The sequence below is a fragment of the Pristis pectinata genome, chromosome 5 (assembly GCF_009764475.1).
Source record: "Pristis pectinata isolate sPriPec2 chromosome 5, sPriPec2.1.pri, whole genome shotgun sequence".
In the NCBI taxonomy this organism is placed as follows: domain Eukaryota; kingdom Metazoa; phylum Chordata; class Chondrichthyes; order Rhinopristiformes; family Pristidae; genus Pristis; species Pristis pectinata.
The window spans coordinates 98,146,406-98,171,420 of NC_067409.1; the positions used below are offsets into that span (position 1 = coordinate 98,146,406).

Consider the following 25,015-nt stretch of genomic DNA (forward strand, 5'->3'; position numbering starts at 1 on the left):
GAAGAATAAGTTAAAATTACATTTTTAATTGTGTTTGCTTTAACATTTTCAATTAAAGGCACTTTAAAGTGTTTTCGGTTGACTTCTTGGAAAATAACTATTGTTTTTATTCTTAATAGATTTTGATAACAGTCAAAGACTTGCAAAACTATTGCAAAGCATTGACAGTTTTGACACAAGATCTTTCCCTTTTGTTAAAGACTTTCGGAAGTGTTTTATAGGTGGCGCTTCTTTTGGCTTATTGACATTACCCAATAATATCGTTCAGGGTCTTGTCACCCATGGTCTTCCTACTGAGCTCCAGAACTATCTGGGCCAACAAGATTGGTCTTTGGGATCAGTAGAAAGTAAATCTGGTGGAATGATAATCCCATTCAGGAAAATCCAGGCAGGCACATTTTTGATTCCAAAATCAAAGTCATTAATACAAAGTGGGACCAATGGTAATCCTCGCGTGTATTGTTATGGGGATCCTAGAATCCCCTTTATGCCACTCAAGAGTAGTTGCCCTTAATTCCTGCTATTTGCTTTATATTTTAAAGTCAGCAGTTATCCATTCTGCTCCTGGTCTCAAGGCACCGCATGCTCTGACATAACTTAATCTATTAAATAGGATCATATCGAAGACCTTTGGAAATCTGGATAAATTGCATCCGTTGCTCAATCGTTGTCTGCCATCTCTGCTACTTTCAAGTGATTTAATGAGGTTCTTCAAGCAAGACTTTGTTGACAGTTTATCATTTTATGTTGACTACTCATTGCTTTATTGTTGGTTGCCAGCCATTCAATTTTATACTTTAGTAGGGATATCTTATAGCTTTTTTTTTACCATTAACATAGTGATTAAGTTACTGGACCAGTTTCCAGAGGCCCAGATGATCAATTCTGAGACACAAATTTACCTGGGTTAATTTCAAGGAATTGTACAAATCTGGAATAAAAACTGGTATCTGAAATGGTGGCCATGGAATTGTCAGATAGTTGTAAAACCCATCTATTCACTGATGTCTTTCATGGAAGGAAATCTGATGCGCTTACTTGATTTGGCCTTCCTGTGATCATAATAGAAATAGAGGGAGGAACCAACACTTTGGATCCCACACCTTCTCTAATATTCAGTAAAACCATAGCCACACTTTACCTTAGTGCCACTTTCCTTAATTTCCAAAAATCCAGTAATCTCTGTGTATCTACACTGCTCTTGGCCAGACAGTTACCAAACATTCACTACTCTTTAAGTAAAGAAATTTCTTCTTATTTCTGTCCTGAATATCCAACTCCTTTCTTCAAGCTTGTGACCCCTGGTTATAGATACTCCTGGATTTTCACCCAGCAACAGTTATTTTGTTAATTATTCCCTAATAATTTAATTTCATCCATCTTTGCTCGTTTCCTGATTATTTTATTGACTTCTCTCCTAATTTCCTCACTTTCCCCTCTTGTCGTGCTCTCTCCTATACTTAATGACTGGCCTTTTCTCTCAATTTTCTGCTTATGGTTCCTTAGTAAGTGTTTAGTTTGTTCTTTTGTCAGAAGATATTGAACATTTTTAAATGTTTCTAGTCGCTGTTCTACGTCAATGTTTGGCAATGTTACTGTCTGTTTTATTTTCCCAAGTTCCATTCTCAATCCCTCAAAACTAATTTATTGCAAACTCTTTCCATGGAGTACTTCTCAATTATTTTCTGATTATTAATTATGATCAATATTTCCTCGACATCCCCTACTTTCCCTTATCTGCTCTGGTTCATCACTCATGATTAAATCCAGTAGTGATTGTCAGATTTGTCAGCTTTTGTCAGACTTCTAAAATACTGATTAGGAATGAATTCCTGTGTGCATTATAGGAACTCCATTCCATTCTCCTTTTATCCAAGTCTTCTGGCCAATTAAATTTCATGTAGTTGAAATCCCACAGGATATTTTTACTCTTTTTGCTAATGTTGTTTGCATACCTCTTCTTCTGCTTCCCTTTCCGTGGTATGTAGTCTTCCTCTAGTAATGTAACTAATTCACTTTCATCCATATCCTCATGAATTCTATTTCTGTCTTACTGATAGCTATCTTATCATGTTACTTTGTTTTATTGCAATATGCAGAAACAGTGAGTAAAATTTTCTCTTTTCCCTGTCTGTCTTTTTTATTCCAAAAGGAAGTATTGGCAGGAACATGGAAAAATGGCAGCAAGGTGTAGCTAATTAGATTGACCTTTCAAAGACCTACCACAAATGCAGTGGGCTGAATGGCCTGCCCCTGTGACGCGTGACTGAACTGGGTAGTAATTTATCCTCAGTTGCATTCTTTAAATGCAAATCACAGTGTGGTCTGCAGTGAATGGACTGAATTTTGGAAGTCCGGATGTTACTATTTTGAACATTGAGCACAAGTGTCGTTCTGGAATCTTCCTCTGCCTGCCTGTGTTTACAACGGGGCCAATAATTGGATAGCCACTGGCTGTGATTTAACAAATGACAAGAGACTAGAAATACTAACTGTGTGCTGGTATACTTGGAGTTGAGAGATTGCAGTAACCTTAATGTGATAGCTAACACTATGAAACCACTGTACACCATGAGGTGTGCCCAGCTACTCCCCGTTTTCCCAGTGACCGATCTGTTGACATTCCACTGAGGCACAACATCTGGTGACTGACCAGGTCACCCTTTCTCGACTGCAGAGCCCTCATGGCTAAGGCATCTTTCTTATAAGTTAAAGCCATGAGCAACTATAATTGCTGCTGCTTCTTTGACTTAAAGCCAAGTTTCACATTCTCCCCCTCCAGAGCCAACCTGAGCTCACAGAACCTAAGCCCTCTCCTGAGTGGTATCTAAGCTGTTAGATGCAATTTTAATACATTCAAAGTCAATAAACACAATTTCAATAGTTACAATGGGGTTGCATTCACAACAGGGGGGTTATTTCAATGGGTTTTGGGTGAAAAATAGTTTCAATGGAGTTATATGTGGGGAAAATACAAACTGTAGAGTGTGGTAAACGTTACCCACTTTCTTACATCCAGTCCATCTTCACAGTACATTGCATCAGGAAGGCTAACAGTATCATCAAGGATGTCTGTCATCTTGGCCATTCCTTTTTCTCTCTTCTGCCTTCTTGGAGAAAATACAGGAGCTTGAAAGCCCAGACAACCAGACTCAAGAACAGCTTTTTCTCCATTGCTATCAGGCTTCTGAACCAATTTCTTCTTTCACATCCCCTTCCCAGTGGAGCCATCATATTCTCAAAACCTTCATTGTACTTCTTCCATTATTGTCACTTTAGCATTTCTTTTTGTACTATTTCAGTTTGCATTAATATACTTCGCACCATTCCGTTGTTTTGTGCTCATTGCTGTATTTATTGTCGCATTTATTATTACCATGTGTACTGTTACTCTGTGAGCTTCATGCAAGCAAGGAATTTAATTGCCCCCGGTATATATGACTACACTAATCTGAATCTCTAAAACTTCACCACCCACATCTCTTTTGTTGAAATCAGTGACAGCATATTGACATAAGATGCCACATTGTAAACAAACAAGTCCTTCAGACAACCAGCAGTGTTCCTCTGTAGTATCTGTTTGTTTGCATAACTGAAGTACATTTTTCTAATGGTCATTTTGACAACTCAAGAGCTTTTGACTACCAGCATTTCCAAGGACTGTGGGTGCAGCACTCAGGCATATGGAGCCTACTTCTGGCTTCATTGTGAAAATTGTGAACCTGTGGATAAACAACATGGGTCAGAGAACAAAGGACACATAAGAGGGAAAAGACGAATACTTGTCTCTCTCCCATGTTGTCACAGCTTGTACCTTTAGAGAGCCCTTGGTCCTCTCAAGGTGTGCTGGCACATTCAATTTTTGGCCATCTTCTTGATGTGTGGACCATAGACCGCCTCGACTGTAGAGCTACCTGGCCATGTTAATGAAGGTACAGTGGGCCAATCTTAACGAAATATTTGAGTGGGATGACTTGAAATCAGAGATATTGTTGAGGAAGAAGTTGTAGTGGTGAAATCAAGTTTAGTGTCAAAGACTAGAAGGGAAAACAAGGAAGATAAGATATCTTTATTAGTCACGTGTACATTGAAACACACAGTGAAATGCATCTTTGCATAGAGTGTTCTGGGGGCAGCCCGCAAGTGTCGCCATGCATCCGGCACCAACATAGCATGCCCACAACTTCCTAACCCATACGTCTTTGGAATGTGGGAGGAAACTGGAGCACCCGGAGGAAACCCACGCAGTTTCAGGGAGAATGTACAAACTCCTTACAGAAGACTAGGTAAAAGGGACACGTGAAAATTCCACCAGAGAGCTGGGGGAGCTTCTTCAAGGCTGGCATTTCTGGAAAAGAAATGACTGTGAAATCAATAGTAAATGAAAATCAAAAAACTGCAGATGTTGGAAATCTGAAATAAAAACAGAGAGTGCTGGAAAACATTCAGCAGGTCAGGCAGCTCTGATTAAGGGTCTTGAAATTGTTTCTTTTCCCGCAAATGCTGCCTGACCTGCTGGGTGTTTCCTGCATCTTCTGTTTTTGTTTCTGATTTCCAGCATTTGCAGTTTTTTTCCTGAAATATGAGCGCTCAAGTGACCGATAAAAGAGTTCGAACCTTATGGCTTTATGAAAGATTGGAAAATTGTACAGCCTCCGCTCACAACTTAAATCTGAAACCCTCTTTGATTTGGTTACATACAAGTTGATTTAGGCAAACAGTGGACAAAAATATATTTAACAAGAAGCTAGATAAGTATCCAAGAGGTTAAAAAAAAATAGGTGTGGCCAGGGTGAGGTTGAGAGAGGCTAACTTGGAAGATTAATGCTGACATGGACCTCTTTGGTCTCATGGTCAGTTTACATGTTTGGAAATATATTGTAATATATTTTTTAGTCCTTTACTGTATAACGTTTGTTATCTCCTGAGTTCTTGCCTATATCCTACAGTAAATCTGTTCTCTCCTTTACTTCCACAGCTACACTCTGATGTTGACAAGGGAGATGGCACGCTAAAATATATTTTGTCAGGGGACGGGGCTGGTACAGTCTTCAGTATTGATGAGAACACTGGGGACATTCATGCCTTAAAGAAAATGGACCGGGAGGAAAAGTCTTTTTATACATTACGAGCCCAAGCCATTGAAAGACGGACTGGCAGACCTGTGGAACCAGAATCTGAGTTTATTATTAAGATCCATGATATTAATGACAATGAGCCAAAATTTTCAAAGGAAACATATCTGGCTACTATTCCGGAAATGTCTGATGTTGGTAAGTTTAACTTAGTAGATCTAAGTGCAGAGAAAAACCTGATCAGTATAAAAATTTATTGAATAGAACATATCACCTTTTCTGTCTGCTTTTGCATTCCTTTTGCTTTTGGCTGTGTGAGCAGCAGAATAGAGTTGTATTCCTCGATGGCTTCAGGGACAGGGATGTTCTCTCATTTCTGCTGTGTTGTTGATGGCCACATCTTCCCTGGCCCATTCTCAAATGGTTCAAGGTGGGCCAGATCTTTGAGGAAGGTTAAATGCTGCCACTTTCATTCTTGTATGCTGTACTGAAATGCAGCCTGTTCGGGGAAGACATCTGAGGGAGTGTTTGTTTCCAACAGTAAAAATGCTTTTCTCCTCAGTGTGAGAGATATTAGCACTGACAAATGGAGTAAGTTCTGACATCAATGATTAATATCTGCCATTTCCAGGTCAACTTGAGCACAGAAGCATAAAGTTCCTTACATTCTGCCTTGATGATTCTTCACCACAGCTCCCAGACAGTACTGTAAAATTTGTTTTCTCACTATAGTTTGTTTTCAATTAGCGGCAATCAATGGACATTATTCAGTTACACCCACAATGAGGCAAATTGGAACTTAGAAAATGCAGCTCAAGAACAAAGAGAGGAAAAGGAAAGACTTGTATATATAGAGGGCCTTTCACAACCTCAGCATATCCCAAACTGATTAATCAATGAAGTACGTCTGAACTGTAGTGACTGTTGTAATATGTGGGATGTGACTGCCAAGTCAGGAACACAAACAGGAGTATACTTGAGAAATAGGAGCAGGAATAGACCATACAGCCCCTCAAGCCCACCATTAAATAAGGTGAATGTTGATCTGATTTTGGCCTGAACTTTACTTTCCTGTCTAATGCCTATAACCCTTGACTCACCTGTTGTCCAAAATTCTGTTTATCTCAGCCATGAATATATTCAATGACCTCACCTCTACAGGATACAGAATTCCAGTGATTCGCCACCCTTTGTTCTCCTCACCTCCGTCTTAAATGGGTGAAGACCACCACCCATTCTTCTAGATTCCAATGGATAAAGGCCAAGCCTGCTCAACCTTTGCTCTTGAAGCAAACCCCTCCTTTCCAGAAATCAACCAATTCCCTGCATTTTCACCAAAGCAAGCAAATCCCTCCTTCATTAAGGACACCAAGACTGTACATGGTCCTTCCAGTGTGTCCTAACCAATGTCCTGTGCAAAGGAAGCTCCAGCATGTAAGATGGCAATAATATGACATTCTAGCTCAAGCATGTTGAATTGAGGGATGACTATTGGCCAAGACCCCAGGATAAGCCCTAGTTTTTCTTCATGCAAATTAGTGGCATGGTATTTATTTTTACTTTCTCCAAAGAAAGAAAACAGAACCTCACTTTAACTACTCACCTGAAATGCAGCTCCTCTGACAGTGCTGCATTCCCGCTATCCCTTCTGTTCGCTGTTATAAGACTATTGAACGGACCTCTTGTATGATAAGAATGCACTGATGTGATGAAATGATCTGTGTGGATGGCATGAAAATTAAGTTTTTCACTGTACCTTGGTACATGTGACAATAATAAACCAATTAACCACTTTCCCTCAGTAATCCACTGAAGCATTGGGCTCATGTTCCTCGGCTCTGACAGAGTGAAGACTGCTTCTCACTGAAGCATACCTAATGAGTGAGGAGGCTTCCTTCACATCAACTATCACCCAAAGATGGGAAAGGTTTACTAAGTTATCGGATAGTCTCCTCCTATCGATCAAAGATAATTATGTATAATATCCAGCTCTTACTAATTATATTCAATCAGAAGGAGTGTGTTCTGGAGAAGGGTATCACTTGCTACAAAAGTTTTCTGATATTTAGAAAAAATTGTGAGTCCTTCATGGACAAATATCTTCCCCCAACGAAGAGTGCAAAGCTAAAAACATTGCACGGGCAGAGGGAAAATTCATCTGCAGTCACTTGTTCTAAAAGCTTGTAGGAACATCAGCCATCAGGTTTAATCATCCCCTGTACATTTGGTGCCATTGATTTCAAACCTTGTATCAACTCACCTACAGAACTTTGAATCATCCAATGGCATAAGTGAACCATGAGATCAAGAGATCACTGTAAGAAAGCTTCAGATTGAAACATTAACCATTTACATGCAGAGTGCCACTGATGGATGCAAACACACTGCACCAATGTGCTGAAATAAAGGGAGGTACTGTCATGATAAATTTCATGCCTGTGAACATTTTGCTTTGTTGATTTGCAGCCGAGTGTCTGAGAATGTTAGTGTTAGAAATCAAGCTTCATTTATATTGATGTGTCTCTTCATCAGCTTTGGCTCTGAGTGAGCTCAGAACTGGTAGAAGAGAATATTTGCTATTGTTGCTTTGGATGAGGAGAAAATCTCTGCCACTCTCACAAGGGACCACCCTCCAGAGGTTCAAAGCTTTGCGTCAGCCCATTATAAGTGCACTAATCCTCATATATTATCATCAGAGTGGACAGATAAACAATGCCAACTGAAATAGAAATAGAAATTGCTACAGTGGAAATTAAATGTCTGTGCTCTAACTCGTGTTTCTTTTGAGGTAATAAGATCTAGTATTTAAATTTGGGCCCACATTTCTTAAATTACCAAAGTGACTTTTACAAAAGGCTGGCCCTAAGTTTCACTGCTTCAATAATAATTGGTACATTTCCAATGTTTGGAAGATTGCAGTATTACTATCAATTATTACCCAGTGCCATTTTCTGATCAGGCCAGCTCTGCCATTGTAATGAATTGACCTGTACGAACGGTATGCAAGACAAGTTTTTCACTGCACATTGGTACAAGCGACAATAATAAACCAACACCAATACCATTGCATGTGCCGGTGTACATTGCCTGTTGAAGTACTGATGCTGGGAGGCATTGCACGCATGCAGTGGTGTGCACATCCACATTGGTAGGTAAAGGAATAGGGAGGCGCCACGGACTCATAACATTGGAGGTAATTTTGGAGGTGAGATATCGGACTGGAAATGTTGCAGAAAGAAAGCTCTGAGCTTTGGAGAGCACCTTTCACAACTTCAGAACATCCTAAAGATCTCCACAGTAAATTATATTGGAAGTATGTGCACTGCCGTGATGCATGGAATGTTTTCAAATAGCACATAATAAATGTTTTTTTCAAGGGCAGGACACTTGTGAAATCTTCTCTACTCCTCAAGATATGCTGTGGCATCTGCACCTGGGATGGTTAATACAGCCTTGGTTTGAAGCTTCATCTGAAAGAAATGTCTAGCAGTGCAGCACACCTTCAGTACTGCACTGGGGCTGTCAGCCTAGAATTTTATGCTCTGAAGTCTCTGCAGTTGAGCTTAAACCCACAACTCTCTGAATGGATTGCTCTCTGCTGAGCCACAATTGAGAGGTACAGGGATACAAAGGGGGAAAACAAGAGATTTAAATGCAAGGTGAGAATTCTAATTTTGTATCATAAGGGAAACAGGGGCCAGTGAAGTTCAGCGAAGAGAGCGATGATGAGCAAATGTGACTGTTATGTGATCCAAGAGACAGACAGCAAAGCAGGTTAATGATTATTTATGGTGGTTAGACATTGGAACACAGGTCTTGAGGGCACTGTAATAATTCTAGAGCTGATTAATTATTTTGGGAGGGAGGTAGAATGAGATGGGGCTCTGTTGAGTGATGTTGCAGAACGGTATTTTAGTCATCTTTGTGATGACGGCATGTTTGGAAGTTCAGGTTTTGGTTGAGCAGGGCAGCAGGTTGCAAACAGTCTCATTTAGCTTGACAGTATGATAGGAACAATGTTGATGTGAACACTGAGCCTATGGAGTTCATGGTGCAGGAACCTGGGGAGTGGCTGACAACCAAGAATAGAGTTATGGGGGACAACAACCAACTGTGCATGAGTACCATGGGTACACATATGATATCGAGGAATAAGTTGGGCAACATCATTGTATCATAGTCTCTGCTACTTTCACACTTATTACCTTGTCATTCTTACAATATTGTTTGTGGAAGCTTGTTGTGCTTTACTCATGCCGACTCTAGACTGACCACCACATCATTCAGAGTGTCATCTCCATTAACCTGGCCCCTAAGTGGTGATGACAGCAGAAACACTGTGGCAGCAAATTAATATTGAAGGTTTCTTCAAGGAAAGCTCTATTTACTCAGTGCCCTGCATGTAATGTTATGACTCCCAGCAAACAGGACCCAAGAGAGTCTGCTGCCCAGATGTTCATCATAATTAGCACTTGCAAAGAAACCCTTGGATAATCACCCAGAAAACACAAGAGACTAGTTTGGTAAGCACAGCCAAGAGATCCAGGAATTAGTTAATTGGAAACTTGAGGCATTCTTGATCTGGAAGTATCATGCCTCAAGGAGTAAAAGCAGCTACAGGCATCTGAAGGCCAAGAAAATATCTTGTGACTTAAAAACAGATGGTGAGTCAAAGAGTGCAGGAGATTTGCAAAACAGCTGGTAGCTGTGGCATGCATGGCTCCTTCAGCCAAAGCACCAAAGGACCCATCCCACTGACAGCCAAGAATAGAGGAGAGATTATCAAGGACAGAGAAATGGTCAGCACCAGCTGGAAGAAGCACCTTGAAGATCCCCTCAACCAAAGCATTGTCTTTGGCGTAAGTGTCCTTCAACTCACCTGCAGCACACTACTCGCTGTAAATTTGGTACCACTGCAGTCTGGCAAGACCATCCAGAACTCGGCCAATAACAAAATCTCTAGAGCAATTAAAATCCTTGTAAAAGTATTAAAACATGATGCTGAAGGACTTCTGGAATGAATGGCATGCCAGGGGACCTCAGAGGCATTGAATTCCTGAGCATCTCCAAAAAATGGTGACGTCCAGTTGCAGAGAGTCCAGAGACGTTTCCCTGCAGCCTGCACAGGAAAAGTCATCGTCACCATCACATTCCTCCTCAGCCACCCAATGTGCGAAGAGCTACTCCAATAATCGCAATGTGGATATCATTCATTAAATGGAACAACTGATCACACAAGAAAAATGTAGACATCAAAACTAACCTGGCTTTTATGACCTCACCATAACATTCAACTTTTTCAACTGAGAGAAATTGTGGAGAATCTTTCTTAAATTTGGTTCTCTTTATAAATTAATAGTGATTCTACTTCTGCAGCAATGTGACATAAAAACTGTCATCCCAGCTGGCAGCTGCACCATTGACCCAACCAGAGCAGACTGGGGTCAAATGAAACGGTGTCATCACACCAACCCTCTTGGCCTTCCAAGCTGCCCTGCTGTACCTCACCATCAGAAGCCTCCTACCAGTGAATTATTCAGCCTCCATTCATCTCTACTCCGGAACCAAGATTACCTCAACCTCAGTCACTGGATTAGAGTATGTAGGTGATGTCTGTGTTTGACACAGTAAGAAGTTGTGTTCGATGTCATTGTTGACTTCTCTGAGGCATACAAGAGGATGAGACATGCACTCAGCATCTGGAGGACAAAGACCCTCTTCAGACCTATCCACACCTCACAGTACTGTCCCCTTGCAATTGAGATCTATGACCATTTTCCATATCTTAAGCACCACTACTCACCGAAGGCAGACCGTCAATGAGAGAAATTTAAACATCACCACCAGTGCACCAGTTCCGATCGGTGACAGAAACAGTATTTGAAGACCACATCCTCAAACCGTTCACCAAGATTATAGTCTCCAGTATTCCCACCCTCCGGTATCCTTCATAAACATGGAGAGTCTGCCGTAGGCATTTCAAAGCACTGCAGATATATCACCAACACTGTCCCAGCAAAATCCTCCAAATTGACTGGGAGGGAGGAAAGATCGATAAACCAATGTTGGCAACTTCTCCCAGGCCAATGTCCCCAGCACTGAGACTCTGGTCATGCTCAGATACACTGGGCAGGTCACGTTGTCCATGTGTTTGACATCAGACTGCACCTACCCCGCTCCCCCCCACCCCCCACCCCCCCCGAACCAGCACTCTTGTCAGTCACATCAAGAGGTTTCCAGGGGAAAGGAGAAAGAGGTTCAAGGCTCTTAGAACTCTGCTTAGAAGAAAGTGGGAATCCTTGACAATTTAAATGAAGAAATTGCATTCGGAAGGCGCAAGTGCAGAAGAAGAGGTCCGAAACATTCCAAACAATCTACCCTCTGCTGTATCAAGTACCAATTGCTACTCCTTAGGTTCAGTTCATGGAATCTTATTCTCCACCTCCTCAGAACCCGTAGAACTGGAGAAGAGGAATAAGTCATCTTCGACCCCAAGGGGTGGGAAGAAGAAGGCATGCACAAGTTGGTTACTGGGTATCCCTACTTTACAGCAGGGTGAACTTGAAAAATTCTTCACTGACCGTAAGGAGCATTGGCACAACCTGATGTCAACAGAGCCACAACAGAATCAATGCCTCTTACTCTTGTTTTACACTCATGATCTCTGTCCCTCTCACTTTCTCCAGCTGTGTATTCCTGGGGACAACTTTCCTTTTCACTGAAGGAAAATAGTACAGGATGCATAACAAGCTATCAATTCGCTGCTACTCATTTTCTGCTTGTTGCTGTGTTAGTGTCTGGATACCTCATTCAGAAGAATTCTCTGGGTGCCACTGAATCAATTTCAGCTGGACAGAGGATGATTTTTTAAAAATCGGGAACAAAGCTAAACTGAAGAGGAAGAAAGAAAAGTTTTTCACTTAAAAAAAAGTGTTGTTATTTATAAGCAGCAGTTTTTGTTTCTCTGTCTCTTGTCTTTATTGTTCTGAGATAAAACTGGAGTAATGCACAGATAATTGTACAGAAGTGAAGATCTTTCAGAGAAAAGCATTCAAAAGATTAGTTCATGGTGTATTTTTGAATCCTGTGGAAGAAAAGGTGGAACAAATAAGGCAAATGGCTTTTGACAATAAGAAAATGATATGGTACAACTTAAAATTAATTTATTTTTCACACAGTCATAACTTTGTTGAAGTTAGTATTGATTTATTTATTTCAAGGTGTCCCTATAATTTAAAAAAACAGAGATGCTGAAACAGAATATGCATATTGTCAGAAAATATGAAATTTGTATTGTATTTGATAAGCCATTGAATTTATTTAGGAGCTTAACAAATTTCAGTTGTTAAGCAGAACTGTGGACAAAATAATTTATAATTTCAGCAGAGAGGTGCATTTGATTCACTCACTTGGTTAGCTGTCTGTTATTTTGTTACAAATTCATGATATTGTTACAGTGTATGGATTAAGACCAAAAGAAGTTGTTTTTGTACCAATAGAGAAGGAAGCATCATGCTCTGTAGAAGATTAGCAGCTAAAGCTGAGATAGATCTAATATGACCACCCAGCTCTGGTGTATCAGGGGGTGGCTTTTATTTTCTGCCTCCTAACAGTGTGAATGCTTTAATTGAGCGGGGGAAAACTTCATCTGGAAATCAAACAGCATCCATCTGTGGATCATTCACATGAAAATGAGACCATTAAGAGAAAAGATTGAGCTGTTAATATGCATTCCAGGCAAATCAAAGGCAAATGGGACATGCATAAGCTCTGACCTTAGATGCAGAGGGAGATGTGAATCATCACAACAAGTGTGGGATTGAGGGTGGTTCTGAGTCAAATTGAATGGAGAGCAATCACTGAAGCATATTACACTGTTGATAAAGAGCCTCTCCATACTGACTACTAGTGGAGCAGATTACAGATTGAAAAACCTTGGAAGTTTGCTGCTGTCATTACACATGAGCTTGTGCTGTTCAATGTGTCCCCCTTGTTTGATTTCTGCTCATGAATCTAGATAGCTCATTTGGAACCTGAGAGTAGAATCGACACCCGGACTGATTTGCTTTCCCAAAGAAGTCAGTGGGAAGTAAAGCCCACTTTGTGTCTCAGTTAAAGACCTGTCACTCCCCATACAGATGGGAATCCTAAGATTGTGATGGCATAATATATCCACAGCACCCTGATGGAAGCTCCGTCATTTGCTGCTGTTGTGATTCCACTGAGTTTGCTGAGAGGACAGTTCTAACCATATACTACATTGTCTGCATCTCACCACAGCAGCAGCAACATTAACCTGAAGGCACAGCATGAAAATCGGGCTTGCGTCATGGTTGATCTGTTCTCAATCTGTGCAGTAGAGTCCACTTTTGCCATTGCAGCTCAAACCCAACAGAGTTTGGTCAAAGGGAATTTGTTCACAACTTTGGAAAACAAAGCCATGATTAGTGAACCACATGAAGCGTGTCCAGCGTACTCTGATCTGGACCCATGCCTTGTGGTTGCAATTTTGTGGCTGGGTTAAATATTTGCGATTGCACAGCTCCTAACGTTGTGTGGAACTGTTGTAACTTTCCACAAAGCATTAGCAGGCGAGTGGTGGTGCCCGAGCTGCAGGTGTCAGGGACTGAGGCCCTCTCTGTGGGCTACTCTGAAGCCTTCAGACAGCTCTGATGGTCAGATACACTTGGCAAAAGTTGTACAGGAAATGAATTATTATGAAAATAATTCAAAATATAAAAGACTTAAAATGATAATTCAGTTTACAAACCCATGAAATTATTATTAATTTATTTAAAAAATCATTGATAAAAGAATTTTTTAAAAAGAAATAAAATACTGCAGATGTTGGAAATCTGAAATAATGCTGGAAATGTTCAGCAGTTCAAGCAGAATCTGGGGAGAAAGAAACAGAGTTAGCATCTTAGGTCAATAAACTTTCATCAGAACTGGGACTATGTGAAAACAAGCATGGATCTCTCCAAACATTGCATTTGATGGAGTTTGGAGACAGGAGTACAATACACGTTGCCAGAATGGGATGCGTATGTTAAAAGTCATTCCTTTCCTTGAATTCTAAGTTCCAAGAAGAAGTTACCACCCCCTAGTCAACTGGAATTATGCATCCAATTTATCACGCACAGGGTTTTTTGGTTTGAGATATCTGAATTTAAATCAGTGGCTGAAATATGAATAATTAACTCTTGGTCTGTAAAATAACGCAAATTATTTATCGAAGGTACCAAAGGGGGGAAAAAAGTTGCAAAACCGAAATGATTAGATTAAAGAAAGGAAGAAATTTGTCTATGGTTGAGTGAAGTAAATGTATGCCAGAGTCACCCATTATACTCACGTCCACACATCTGTTTCCATTGACTGCGGTGAAGACGTGCAATGTGAGTTCATCGGGAAGCTGGCACCCTCACATATATTTAGTAACACTGAACAAAGATGAATTTCGTGCAATCCCCTCATCCACATTTCCCAGATCTTTCTCTTTCCAAAGTGCTTCAAAAGCAAAGCTAACTTAAAATGTTTATCATTTCCAACATTGTCCACACTGTCCACTAAATTATGTAAAAGCTTATAATTATCAACAACACTCAGAAAGCAAGCATTTGAAAGTAAATGAAGAGTTTGGACTAATGTTAACGAAATTTATCAGAATAAGACTTGCTGAACTGGTTTGTGATTTCTTTTGGTTTCTTACAGGTACATCTGTAATTCAAGTCATTGCTACAGATGCTGATGATCCCACCTACGGATACAGTGCCAGGGTGGTCTACAGTATTTTACAAGGCCAGCCCTACTTTTCAGTCGAGTCAGACACAGGTCAGAGACTTTCCTTCTTGAATTATCTTCTTAATAATTTAGCTGAATTTACAACACATGTTGGACTAAATACTTCATTTCTGTACAGCTCCGGGGAGAGTTTGCATTGGTGTGAATGGAATTTTATTCCCCTGTATTCACTTAAGACGATGAAATGTTGCTGTTGTGATAAAAAAGCTGGCTTCTGGAAAAAAAAGGACAGGCTATTTTGGTGATGGAAGAATCCGTTAGGAATTTCAGGTAGATATGTGAGCCCTGTGAATGACAAATGGCTTCTGCACAGATGGCCCTGCCTTCTTGGTGGATACATCACCTCCAATGTCACCTTTTACATTGTGTGTCCTACATACTTGAAATGTCGGAGGTCACAAGGGGTTGGTGATCTTTGTAACCGGCATCACCTTTCAAGTATTATGATAGTTACATGCCTGAGAATATAATATATGTGAAGCTCTGTAATACAAATCTGGAATGCCTCTCTTCACTATTCTAATCTTTCAGTAATTCCACAGCTTCAACTATTCCAACGCTAATGGGATTTTATGCACAAAATACATTGGATTAGTCTAAAATGGGCAGAGAAATGGTACATTTACAGAACTATAATGTGATTGCTTGAGGTCATTTCGGTTGTATTTAGACGAGCTGCTTTGCAGCTTTAGACACCATTCACTTCATCAAGTGTTAGTCACGGAGAGATGAGAAGTATTTACCACAGCGTTGAAGACTGCATTTTCCATTTGATTGCTGATAACATTGCAAGACTTTATTAATTAATACGTACCAAAAAAAAACTTGAAACCTCGAGATGATAATTCAGCATTAACTCTACATAGATAACTGGGTTTAAGACTAAAGTACCAATCCAATCAACCACATTTGACTGTTAGAGTACAAGTAATAGAGACAAGGGTAGCCTGTTTGTGTCCTCGTGCTTGTTCCAACATCCAATAAGATCACAGCAAATCTTTTACCTCAATGTCACCTCCTGCACTAACCCAATCTCCCTTCATTCCATTAGTATCCAGAAATTATCTATCTCCCTTTTGGTAGTGCTCAACAAATGAGCCTCCACGGACCTGTTGGATAGAGAACGCCAAAGTATTGCTATCATCTGAGTGAAGACATGTCTCCTCATTTCTGTCCTGAATGGCTAACCCTTTAATTTGAGACTGTGATCCCCAGGATCAGACTCACCAGCCAGAGACAACACCAAAATCCACATTGACCCTGTCAAGCCTCTTAAGAATCCTGTATGTTTCAAAGAGATCAGCTTTCTTTCTTCTGAACCCTAGACTCAATGTGCTTCCTCTCTCCTCGTACAACAAATCTGCCGTTCCAAGAAACAATCCAGTGATCCTTCACTGCACCCTCTCTTTTGCAAGTATATCCTTCCTGAGGCAGGGAGATCAGAGCTGTCCATAGTATTCCAAATGTGGTCTCACCAGGGTCCTATTAGAAGTAAATTTTTCACACAAAGAGTAGCTGGAATTCGGAATGAACTGCCGGAGGAGGTGGTGGACATTAACAACGTTGAAGAGGCATCTGGACAAATACTTCAATGAGCAAGGCACCGAGGGATATGGAATTAATGCAGGCAAGTGGGATAGGTAACAATAAGCATGATGGTTAGGATAGGCATGGTGGGCTGACGAGCCTGTTTCTATGGTGTGCAACCCCATGACTCTATACAGTTGGAGCAAGATATCTTGACTCTTGTACTGAATTCCTCTTGCAGTAAAGGCTAATATACCTTCCTAATTGCTTGCTATGTTTGCATATTAACTTTAAATGATTCATGTACAAAGGCACCCAGATCGTTCTGAATACCAATAACTTTCAATCTCTCACCATTTGAAAAGTATGTAATCTTTCAAAGTGGATGACCTTGTTTTTCTTTCACTATATACTCCATCTGCCACGACCTTACCCGTCCTCTTAACCAATCTATATCGACCTGAATCCTCTCTCCATCTTCCTCTCAGCCCACACTTACTTTTACTTTTGTAGTTTGTTGGGTGGCAAATTTGATTTGTGTTAAAATTCACCAGTATGGAAGTGTGAACAAGATTAAAATGCAAGATCATAATTTGATAAACTCAAAATATTTTCATGTTTTTTTAAATATATTCTGTGGAGAGGTGAAGACCAAGTGTCCATATGTTCACTTAGTTTCTTGATACACAAGGAAAATTAATTAATCTAATATTAGTTATACAGATAATCTTAGTAACAATATAAACCACTTTGCAATCTGGAACACTTTTAAGTTAATTTAAACTGCATTGGCACACAACATTTGTCATGCGCTGTAGCAATACCACAAATTATATTTACAAAGCACCTTTAATGCAGTAAACCTTACCAATCCACTTCATGTCAAGTTGAGTTTATTGTCATGAGCCCAAGGAAAGTGAAGTACAGGTATGATGAAAACTTGCTTGCAGCAGCATCACAGGCACGTAGGTACAGACAACACATAGAATATAAATTACACACATATTACACATAAATTATACATAAATAGTACTAGACAGTAAAGAGAGAGAGAAGAAAAACTGTTCAAAAACAAGACCTTGGTGCAAAAAAAAGACACAATCAGAGACAAGTCCATAGTAGTACAATAGGTGGTCCGTAGTGTTCCATTGCTGAGGGAGGGTTAAGGTTGTGCAGATCAGTACAAGAACCTGATGGTTGTAGGAAAGAAGCTGTTCCCGAACCTGGTGGTGTGGGACTTCAAGCTTCTGTACCTCTTGCCTGACGATAGCAGCGAGAAGATGGCGTGACCCAGATGGTGGGGGTTGTTGATGATAGATGCCACCTTCTTCAGGCAGTGCCTCCTGTAGATGCTGTCAGTGGTGGAGAGAGCTGTGTCCATGATGGACCGGGCTGTGTCCACTACTCTCTGCAGCCTATTGTGTTCCTGTGCATTGAAATTGCCGTACCAGGCCATGATACAAATAGTCAGGATACTTTCAATGGTGCATCTGTAGATGTTTGTTATAGTATTTGGTGACATGCCAAATCTCCTTAAGCTTTGAAGAAATTCGAGGCACTGGTGCACTTTCTTCATTGTTGCATTTATGTCCTGGGCCAAGGACAAGTCATCTGAGACGTTAACACCCAGGAATTTGAAGCTGCTTCCTGTCTTCATCTCTGACCCGCCAATGAGAACTGGCACGTGGCCTCCCGACTTCCCCGTTCTGACGTCAACGATGAGCTCCTTGGTTTTGTCTATGTTAAGCATGAGGTTGTTATTGCAGCACCACTCAACCAGATGTTCTATCTCACTCCTGTACGCTGATTCATCACCACCCATGATTCGGCCAACAACAGTTGTGTCATCGGCAAACTTGCAGATGGTATTGGAGCTCTGCTTAGCCACACATTCGTGGGTGCCAAGACAGTAGAGCAGGGGGCTAAGCACACAGCCTTGGGGTACACCTGTGCTAATAGTCAGAGAGGAAGCAATGCTGTTACTTCACACTAGCATCATTAAAGACTGACACCGAAGCATGAAGATGTATTAAGGAGGTGGTCACAAGCTTGGTCTGAGAAAAAAGTTTTAAGAAGCATCTTAAGAGAGGTGAGAAAGCCAAAAAAAAAACAAAGAGGGAATTCCAGAACTGATTGTGCACTGCTTTAATTTGACCATATGCAAGAGCCCAGAATTGGAGGAGCTTGAAGGTCTCACCAGGGCCTTATGCAACTGGAGTACCTGAAGTTGGCTCCAGAGAGAGGGAAAAGCAGTATTTTTCCCCAGATGATGTCCAGCCATCTGCATAAGTTGATTATGTAATTGTCTGCCCAATATAAACTGGTCTAATCCACCCTTGTCCATAAAGCAAAGCCATTTCTGGATGGTTGAGCAGTACAGTTATGGTGCAACTCTATGTTTCAGTCATGTAGCAAAGCTGCCAAGTAAATGCATGAAAGGGTGAGTACTAAAGGAGTCGTGCAATCATAAAATTGAAAACATATTAAAAATGACAGCTGTTCTTAGTCAGATTGCCCCATTGGACTTACTAATCCAAGCAGGGAGATAGAAATCAGATCATAGCTTCATTAAAAATGATGAGAAATATTCTAAACTCTGATAATCTATATTCTTTTGTAAAAATACACACATCTAAAAAGCTTGTCAGAAAATTTGTTTTGTTGCTTGTTATTATGCTGAAAAGAGTGTATTTGGGAGGGAAAAGAAATTAGAAGTCACTGTTGATGGAAAAAAATAATCTTCATATTTGTGTGTGCATTCAGGTAATCATGTACCAGTGGAAAACACTCAAAGCAAAATGCTGTTTTAAATGAGTCCTTGTGGTCTCTGCACAGAAGGGTGCCAAAATTCCGAGACTATTCCAGTCATCTCCTTGGAGATTCTGAGTAATCTTCATAAGCAAATGAGCCTTCACTTGTTCTCTATGAGATAGATCTATTTGTTGAGGAAAGTGTTTCCTAAGGAGGGGGGATGTAAGGGGGATGTCAGATGAAAGTTTTTTACAGAGTGTGGTGGGTGCGTGGAACACACTGCCGGCAGAGGTTGTGGGGGCAGATACATTAGGGACATTTAAGAGACTCTTAGATAGCCACATGAATGATAGAGAAATGGAGAGCTATGTGGGAAGGAAGGGTTAGATAGATATTAGAGCAGGATAAATGTCAGCACAACATCGTGAGCCGAAGGGCCTGTACTGTGCTGTATGCTCTAAGGTCCTGCCAAATGGAGTGGAGGTCTCTTTGTTCCTGCACGTAGCCAAACAGATTACGAGGCATGCTGGCTGGTAAGCAGGTAGCCTTTGACACTAAGTCACATCTAAGGCATGGAGCAGAGAGGAAAGAGTGATTAGAAAGGTTGAGGGGGTTGTGGCCAACTGGACACCTCTGGCAAGATCAACATGGTTTGCAGGCAGAGTGGAACGTTTATGAGAGGAAAATTTTTGTGGGTGCAATTGGAGGGTTGAGGGTTGGGTGTCCAACTGCACAGGATAGTTGAGGTAGCTGAATTGGATCCAGCAAGTGGGTGAAAAGGATGCTTACCTCCTGTATCCAGAACTCCCTTACTGCCTCTCTGGTTGTGCAGGAAACCTGGCCATCCACTGCTCAGTTCTAAATTATGTAGTCCCTTTATGATGACTAAATTACCACTGGACCTCCTGTGAGTTGGTTAGTAGGCTGGCCAGCCTTCCAATCCAGCTGGGGGCAAGATGGGACCAAATTTCAGAATAATATTTTTGCTTCTTCTGCACCTGAAATCCAGCTGTTTTACAGGAAAAATGGTCAAAATTCCCTCCAAGCTATTTGCACTATGTGATTCCAATCACATTCCCTAACTAAGCATTTTAATATCCTTCTGCTTTTTCACCAAGAAAGGCTGTTGATCCACAAGTAGCAGGTGAACTGTTGTATTATTCTTCTCACTTAATTTAAATTGGTCTTGAAATCTTCCACCAGTCTATTACAGTAAATGTTCCAGTCAAGCACATTAAGAGGTGCTCTGTTGCTTTGCAGTGTGCATTTTAACTTTTGGAAATTTCTTAGATTTTTTATGCTGTTTGAAATATGCAGGATAAAACTCAGGTCATTTTTAAAGACCTGGAAGAGCAGATATCAGAGGCTGCAATAGGGGTGGGGTTGAGGGTATCCAAAAGAAGTGCAGTCAGAAACAAATTTATTAAGAGTGTAAATGAATAGAAAGGAAAAGGATGCAGCAAAGTGTAAAAAAGAACATCAAGCTAAGTAATGATTAACAGAGGACATCAGTTGGAATTAGGAAGCCGAGACAAGACTGATTGCAGGGTAGAGACCATTCAAGCGGCAGGTGTGGATACGGAGATTCAGAGAGACTTGGCCAAACCAGAGGCCAAAATAAAAGTAGTTACGAGGGTTGGGGGAAGCACAAGAGGGGAGCAAATCTGTAACGTGAATACAGAATACATTTGACATAATGTTGGAACTCGAGGCTATGGTAGCAAACAGACTACACAATTTAGTAGGAGTGAAATCAGTGAAAATAACAATCAGAAGTGAAAAAGATGCCACACACATATGATCAATGTTTTGTAATATGGAATGAAGTAAAAATAGCCCAAAGAATGGCAGATAATAATAAAGAGAGGCAGGAGTAGCCTTATGGCCCCTCAAGCTATTTTTGTCATTCAACATGATCATATTTAATCTGTAATTGGCCCCAGCTCCACTTTCCTATTCCCCTAACCCTTCACCCCTCCCTCCATAGACTAAAAATCTCTTCATCTCATCCTTCAATATATACAGAGATTTAGTCTCCATAGTGTTCTGGTGCAGAGAATTCCAAAGATTAATGACCCTCTGACAAAAGAAATTCCCTCCTCATCTCTGTCTTAGTACGTGACCACTTCTTCTGAAATTGTGCCCCCCAGCTCTAGAGTCCCCCACAAGGGGAAACATCTTTGTCATGTTCTCACAGAATCTTATGTTTCAATGAGATGAGATCACATCTCCATCTTCCAATTTCCAATGAATATGGCTGACTTCCTCAATTTTTTTTTCTCTTAAGACAACATCTTTAACTCAGAAATCAACCTCGTGAACATTCTTTGAACTGTCTTCAATGCAGAGATGAAAACTTTGTGCAGTACTCCAGTTGTCATCTCACTAATGGCCCGTTCAGATGTACAATGGTTTCTCTATTTTATGCCCCATCCTCTTTACAATAAAAGCTAACACTCTTTTTACCTGAATTACTTGCTGCACCAACACACTTTCTGTAATTCATGTCTGAAGACAGGCAGATCCCTCTGTACTGCAGCATTCTGTAGTTTGTGAGCGACATGACAAATAAATATAGAGATGGAATGGTGGACACTAGAAGTTTGGAACCATTTCAGAAACAATAGAAAGTGACAATGACAGGTTCCGTTGGAAAATCTTTGGGAAGACAGTTTATGATGGGATGAATTAGCTTTCCTGTAGCTACCTTGTCATTACAGTTATGATTCAATATGGATGTGTTACCTAGAATTAGTTAGTGGATTCACACTGTGAAGGAACAACTTGACAACAAATTAGGCTAGTGCCAGCTTTAAGCATGTTCCACTGCCAAGCAACCACCAATCTTCTAAATTAATACTTTTGAGAAGTTGATTGCACAAGGAATGAAACATTTGAAGTTTGATTTTCACTGATGCAGGGTCATGACCTGAAAAGTTGACCATCCCTTTGCCTCCACGGATGCTGTTTGACCCATTGGGTTCAGCCAGCAGTTTTTTTTTGCTCCAGATTCAAGCTTCTGCAGTCTCTTGCATCTCTGCCTTAATTTTCATGATACCCTTTTTGTATTGGAGGAGAAAGGGGTAAAGAGGTTCTGTTTTTCTCTTCTCCTGAAGATACTGACTCTTGCTGTTCTTAAAGGTTCCAGCTGCTCTGTGACATCACCCCCATTCAAATTCCATGTCTGAATGCAAACGATGAGGGTAAAGGACTGTGGATTTCACAGCACTGGCATTGCCATGGTGCCGTGGGAACTCGAGGAGATGTTGCCCGTGGTTTCATGTCTGGTAATGTCGAGGAAAATTAGAGGCAAAACAACAATCATTTTCCAAAAGCAAAATGCAGCAGATCCTGGAAGTCAGAAATAAAACAGAAAGGAGAAACAGAATAAAAGAACAGAAAATCTCACCAAATTGGGCAGCATCTTTGTTGAAAGAAACAGAGTTAATGTTTCATGTAGATGAATTTCCACCTGAGCAATTCACAGTATTGCTCATTCCATGTATGCCTCAAAGTCCTGAAAGTGACCTATCAATACTAGCAATGCCAGTAGTGGTTACATTCTGTTAATTATACATTCTTAAAAATGTGGAATAGCCTCTTTAGCTGGTTTTGTTTCCCTCTTCGTAGCCAAAAAATTGCTGAAATCAATCACAATATCCTTAACAAGATCAACTGATGTACGCATTATTGTCAAACCTGACATCCCTCCCTCTAAATGGCTCGGTTTCATATTGGGTTGATTTTATGGCTACATCACTGGGATCTTTAAAGAAAATGTTTGCAAGTTCAAGGAAACTGGTACAGAAGAGGAGATGAGGTCTGGGGCAGATCAGCCATGATTATATTGAAGAGCGGAGCAGACTTGAGGGACCAAGTGGCCTACACCTGCTCCTATTTTCTCATGTTCTTAAACTATCATGCACATTTACCAACTAAACCTCTGACAACTACTTTCTCCCTAGTTATATTCTTCCATGCTACAGGTAATTAAGAACGCTTAGCAGTTTTAAAGACAAAGTGAAATGCTGTCAGATTTCATTGATTGACCGAGCTGGGAACTGGCCAAGAATATGGTCCATGCTTGCTGCTTTACTAATATTCTGACACTCTGACTAATTTGTTTTTGTGTTTGTGGACTTATCTAGGTATTATTCGAACAGCTTTACCAAACATGGACAGAGAAGCAAAGGAACAGTATCAAGTGATCATCCAGGCAAAGGACATGGGAGGACAGATGGGGGGATTATCAGGGACAACATCTGTGAACATTACACTCACTGATGTAAATGACAATCCTCCGAGATTTCCACAAAGTAAGCACAATTTAATACTATACATATATGTACTTTTAACATTTACGAATTAAAGCATGACTGATTTGGTATTTTCAAGAGTTTAAAAATATGAAATAAAATAATATGAAGATAGCATATTCTCCATTAGTATTCTGTTATGCTAACTTGAACAAAGGTAATTGCCCTTTTCAATGCTGTTTTTTTCCACAAATGATTGACTCTTCCAATTATTTGAGTTTCACACTATAAATAACAAATAAATGGAAGACAAAAAACTACATTTACCAAATAACTGGAATTAATTGACATAATAAAATTGAGTACATAAAATGTGCATAATAGTTAATGCATTTCTACTGAAACCTTTTTTTTACTAAAATTAGTAAGCAGAATCAGACAAAAATCATCAAAAACCTTTCGAAGTATACTTGCAGAAACAGCAATAATGTTTAAATATGACTGTGAATGCAGTCAAAGGAGAACTAAAAAATCTCTTCAGATGAAGTTCAGCTTGATCTTGGCATGAACCAAACTTGGTCTGCACATCCTTTCCTAAAGATCTGGTTAGAAGGGAATCTTTGTTCCAAGACATGTTTTGACCTCTTCTCACACTTGATTGATATTCCTCACTGAGTCAGAGAGGTTGACCAATTGAAGAGTTTTCAGATGATTTGGTAAAAGGGTCAGTTGTGTTCTACTGTTAAACTTTCATTGCATTCTCAAGTTGCTTTTATATTTGATTGAATTGGGTTTTTTCCTGTAAGTTAGCCATTTCATGTTAAACCTTTGTTCATGAAAGGGGTACTGAAGTCTTATTACATATGCCCTAGCCCTACGACATCAGCTGAAGGCATTTCTTATCTCTGCAGGCATATACCAAATGAGTGTACAAGAATCTTCCCAAGAAGGTACAACCGTTGGCAGAATTAAAGCATTTGATGCAGATATTGGAGAGAATGCAGAAGTTAATTATCGTATCATTGATGGTGATGGGATGAATATGTTTGACATCATCACAGATGAGGCTTCACAAGAAGGTGTCATTCTTGTGAGACAGGTGGAGACGTGTTCATTAGCTTAACCTCGTAATATTTCTCCATTTTTTTTCCCCATCATATTAAACAAGGTTTTGTTTTTCCGAATTCAGATGTTGGACTATGAGAGCAAGAAAAGCTACACCTTGAAGGTAGAGGCACAGAACAGTCACCTTGATGCTCGATTTCTCTACTTGGGTCCATACAAAGATACGGCCACAGTAAGAATTACAGTTGAGGATGTGAATGAGCCACCAGTGTTCAGCAGACCCTTTTACATGCTGGAGGTGTATGAAGATGTTGATGTGGGGACTATCATTGGCACAGTAACCGCCCAGGATCCCGATGCATCTCGTAACCTCATTAGGTAAGCTTTACTGTCTTGGCAGAGTACATTCAGTCTTTGTGATAGCATATTATCACACCTGCCGATGCCTGTGTCTAATTTGTTAGCACAGTGATTGCTCAAAGTGCCTTTCTGATTCTCATTCTTTCTCCAGTAAGTTATCAAGTATAACTTTTTGCATCA

At 40.3% G+C, this 25,015-nt stretch overlaps 1 protein-coding gene across 3 annotated transcripts in view; it reads left to right on the forward strand.

The window, feature by feature from the left end:
* The window catches only part of LOC127570372 (cadherin-6-like), a 219,161-nt gene that overhangs the window by 143,386 nt on the left and 50,760 nt on the right, over nt 1-25,015 (forward strand). For all 3 annotated transcript variants that reach the window (XM_052015876.1, XM_052015875.1, XM_052015877.1), the window contains 5 exons: nt 4,979-5,273; nt 14,787-14,906; nt 23,303-23,470; nt 24,322-24,509; nt 24,600-24,853. In XM_052015876.1, the coding sequence (XP_051871836.1) occupies nt 4,979-5,273; nt 14,787-14,906; nt 23,303-23,470; nt 24,322-24,509; nt 24,600-24,853 (1,025 nt within the window). The remainder of the gene's footprint in view (nt 1-4,978; nt 5,274-14,786; nt 14,907-23,302; nt 23,471-24,321; nt 24,510-24,599; nt 24,854-25,015) is intronic.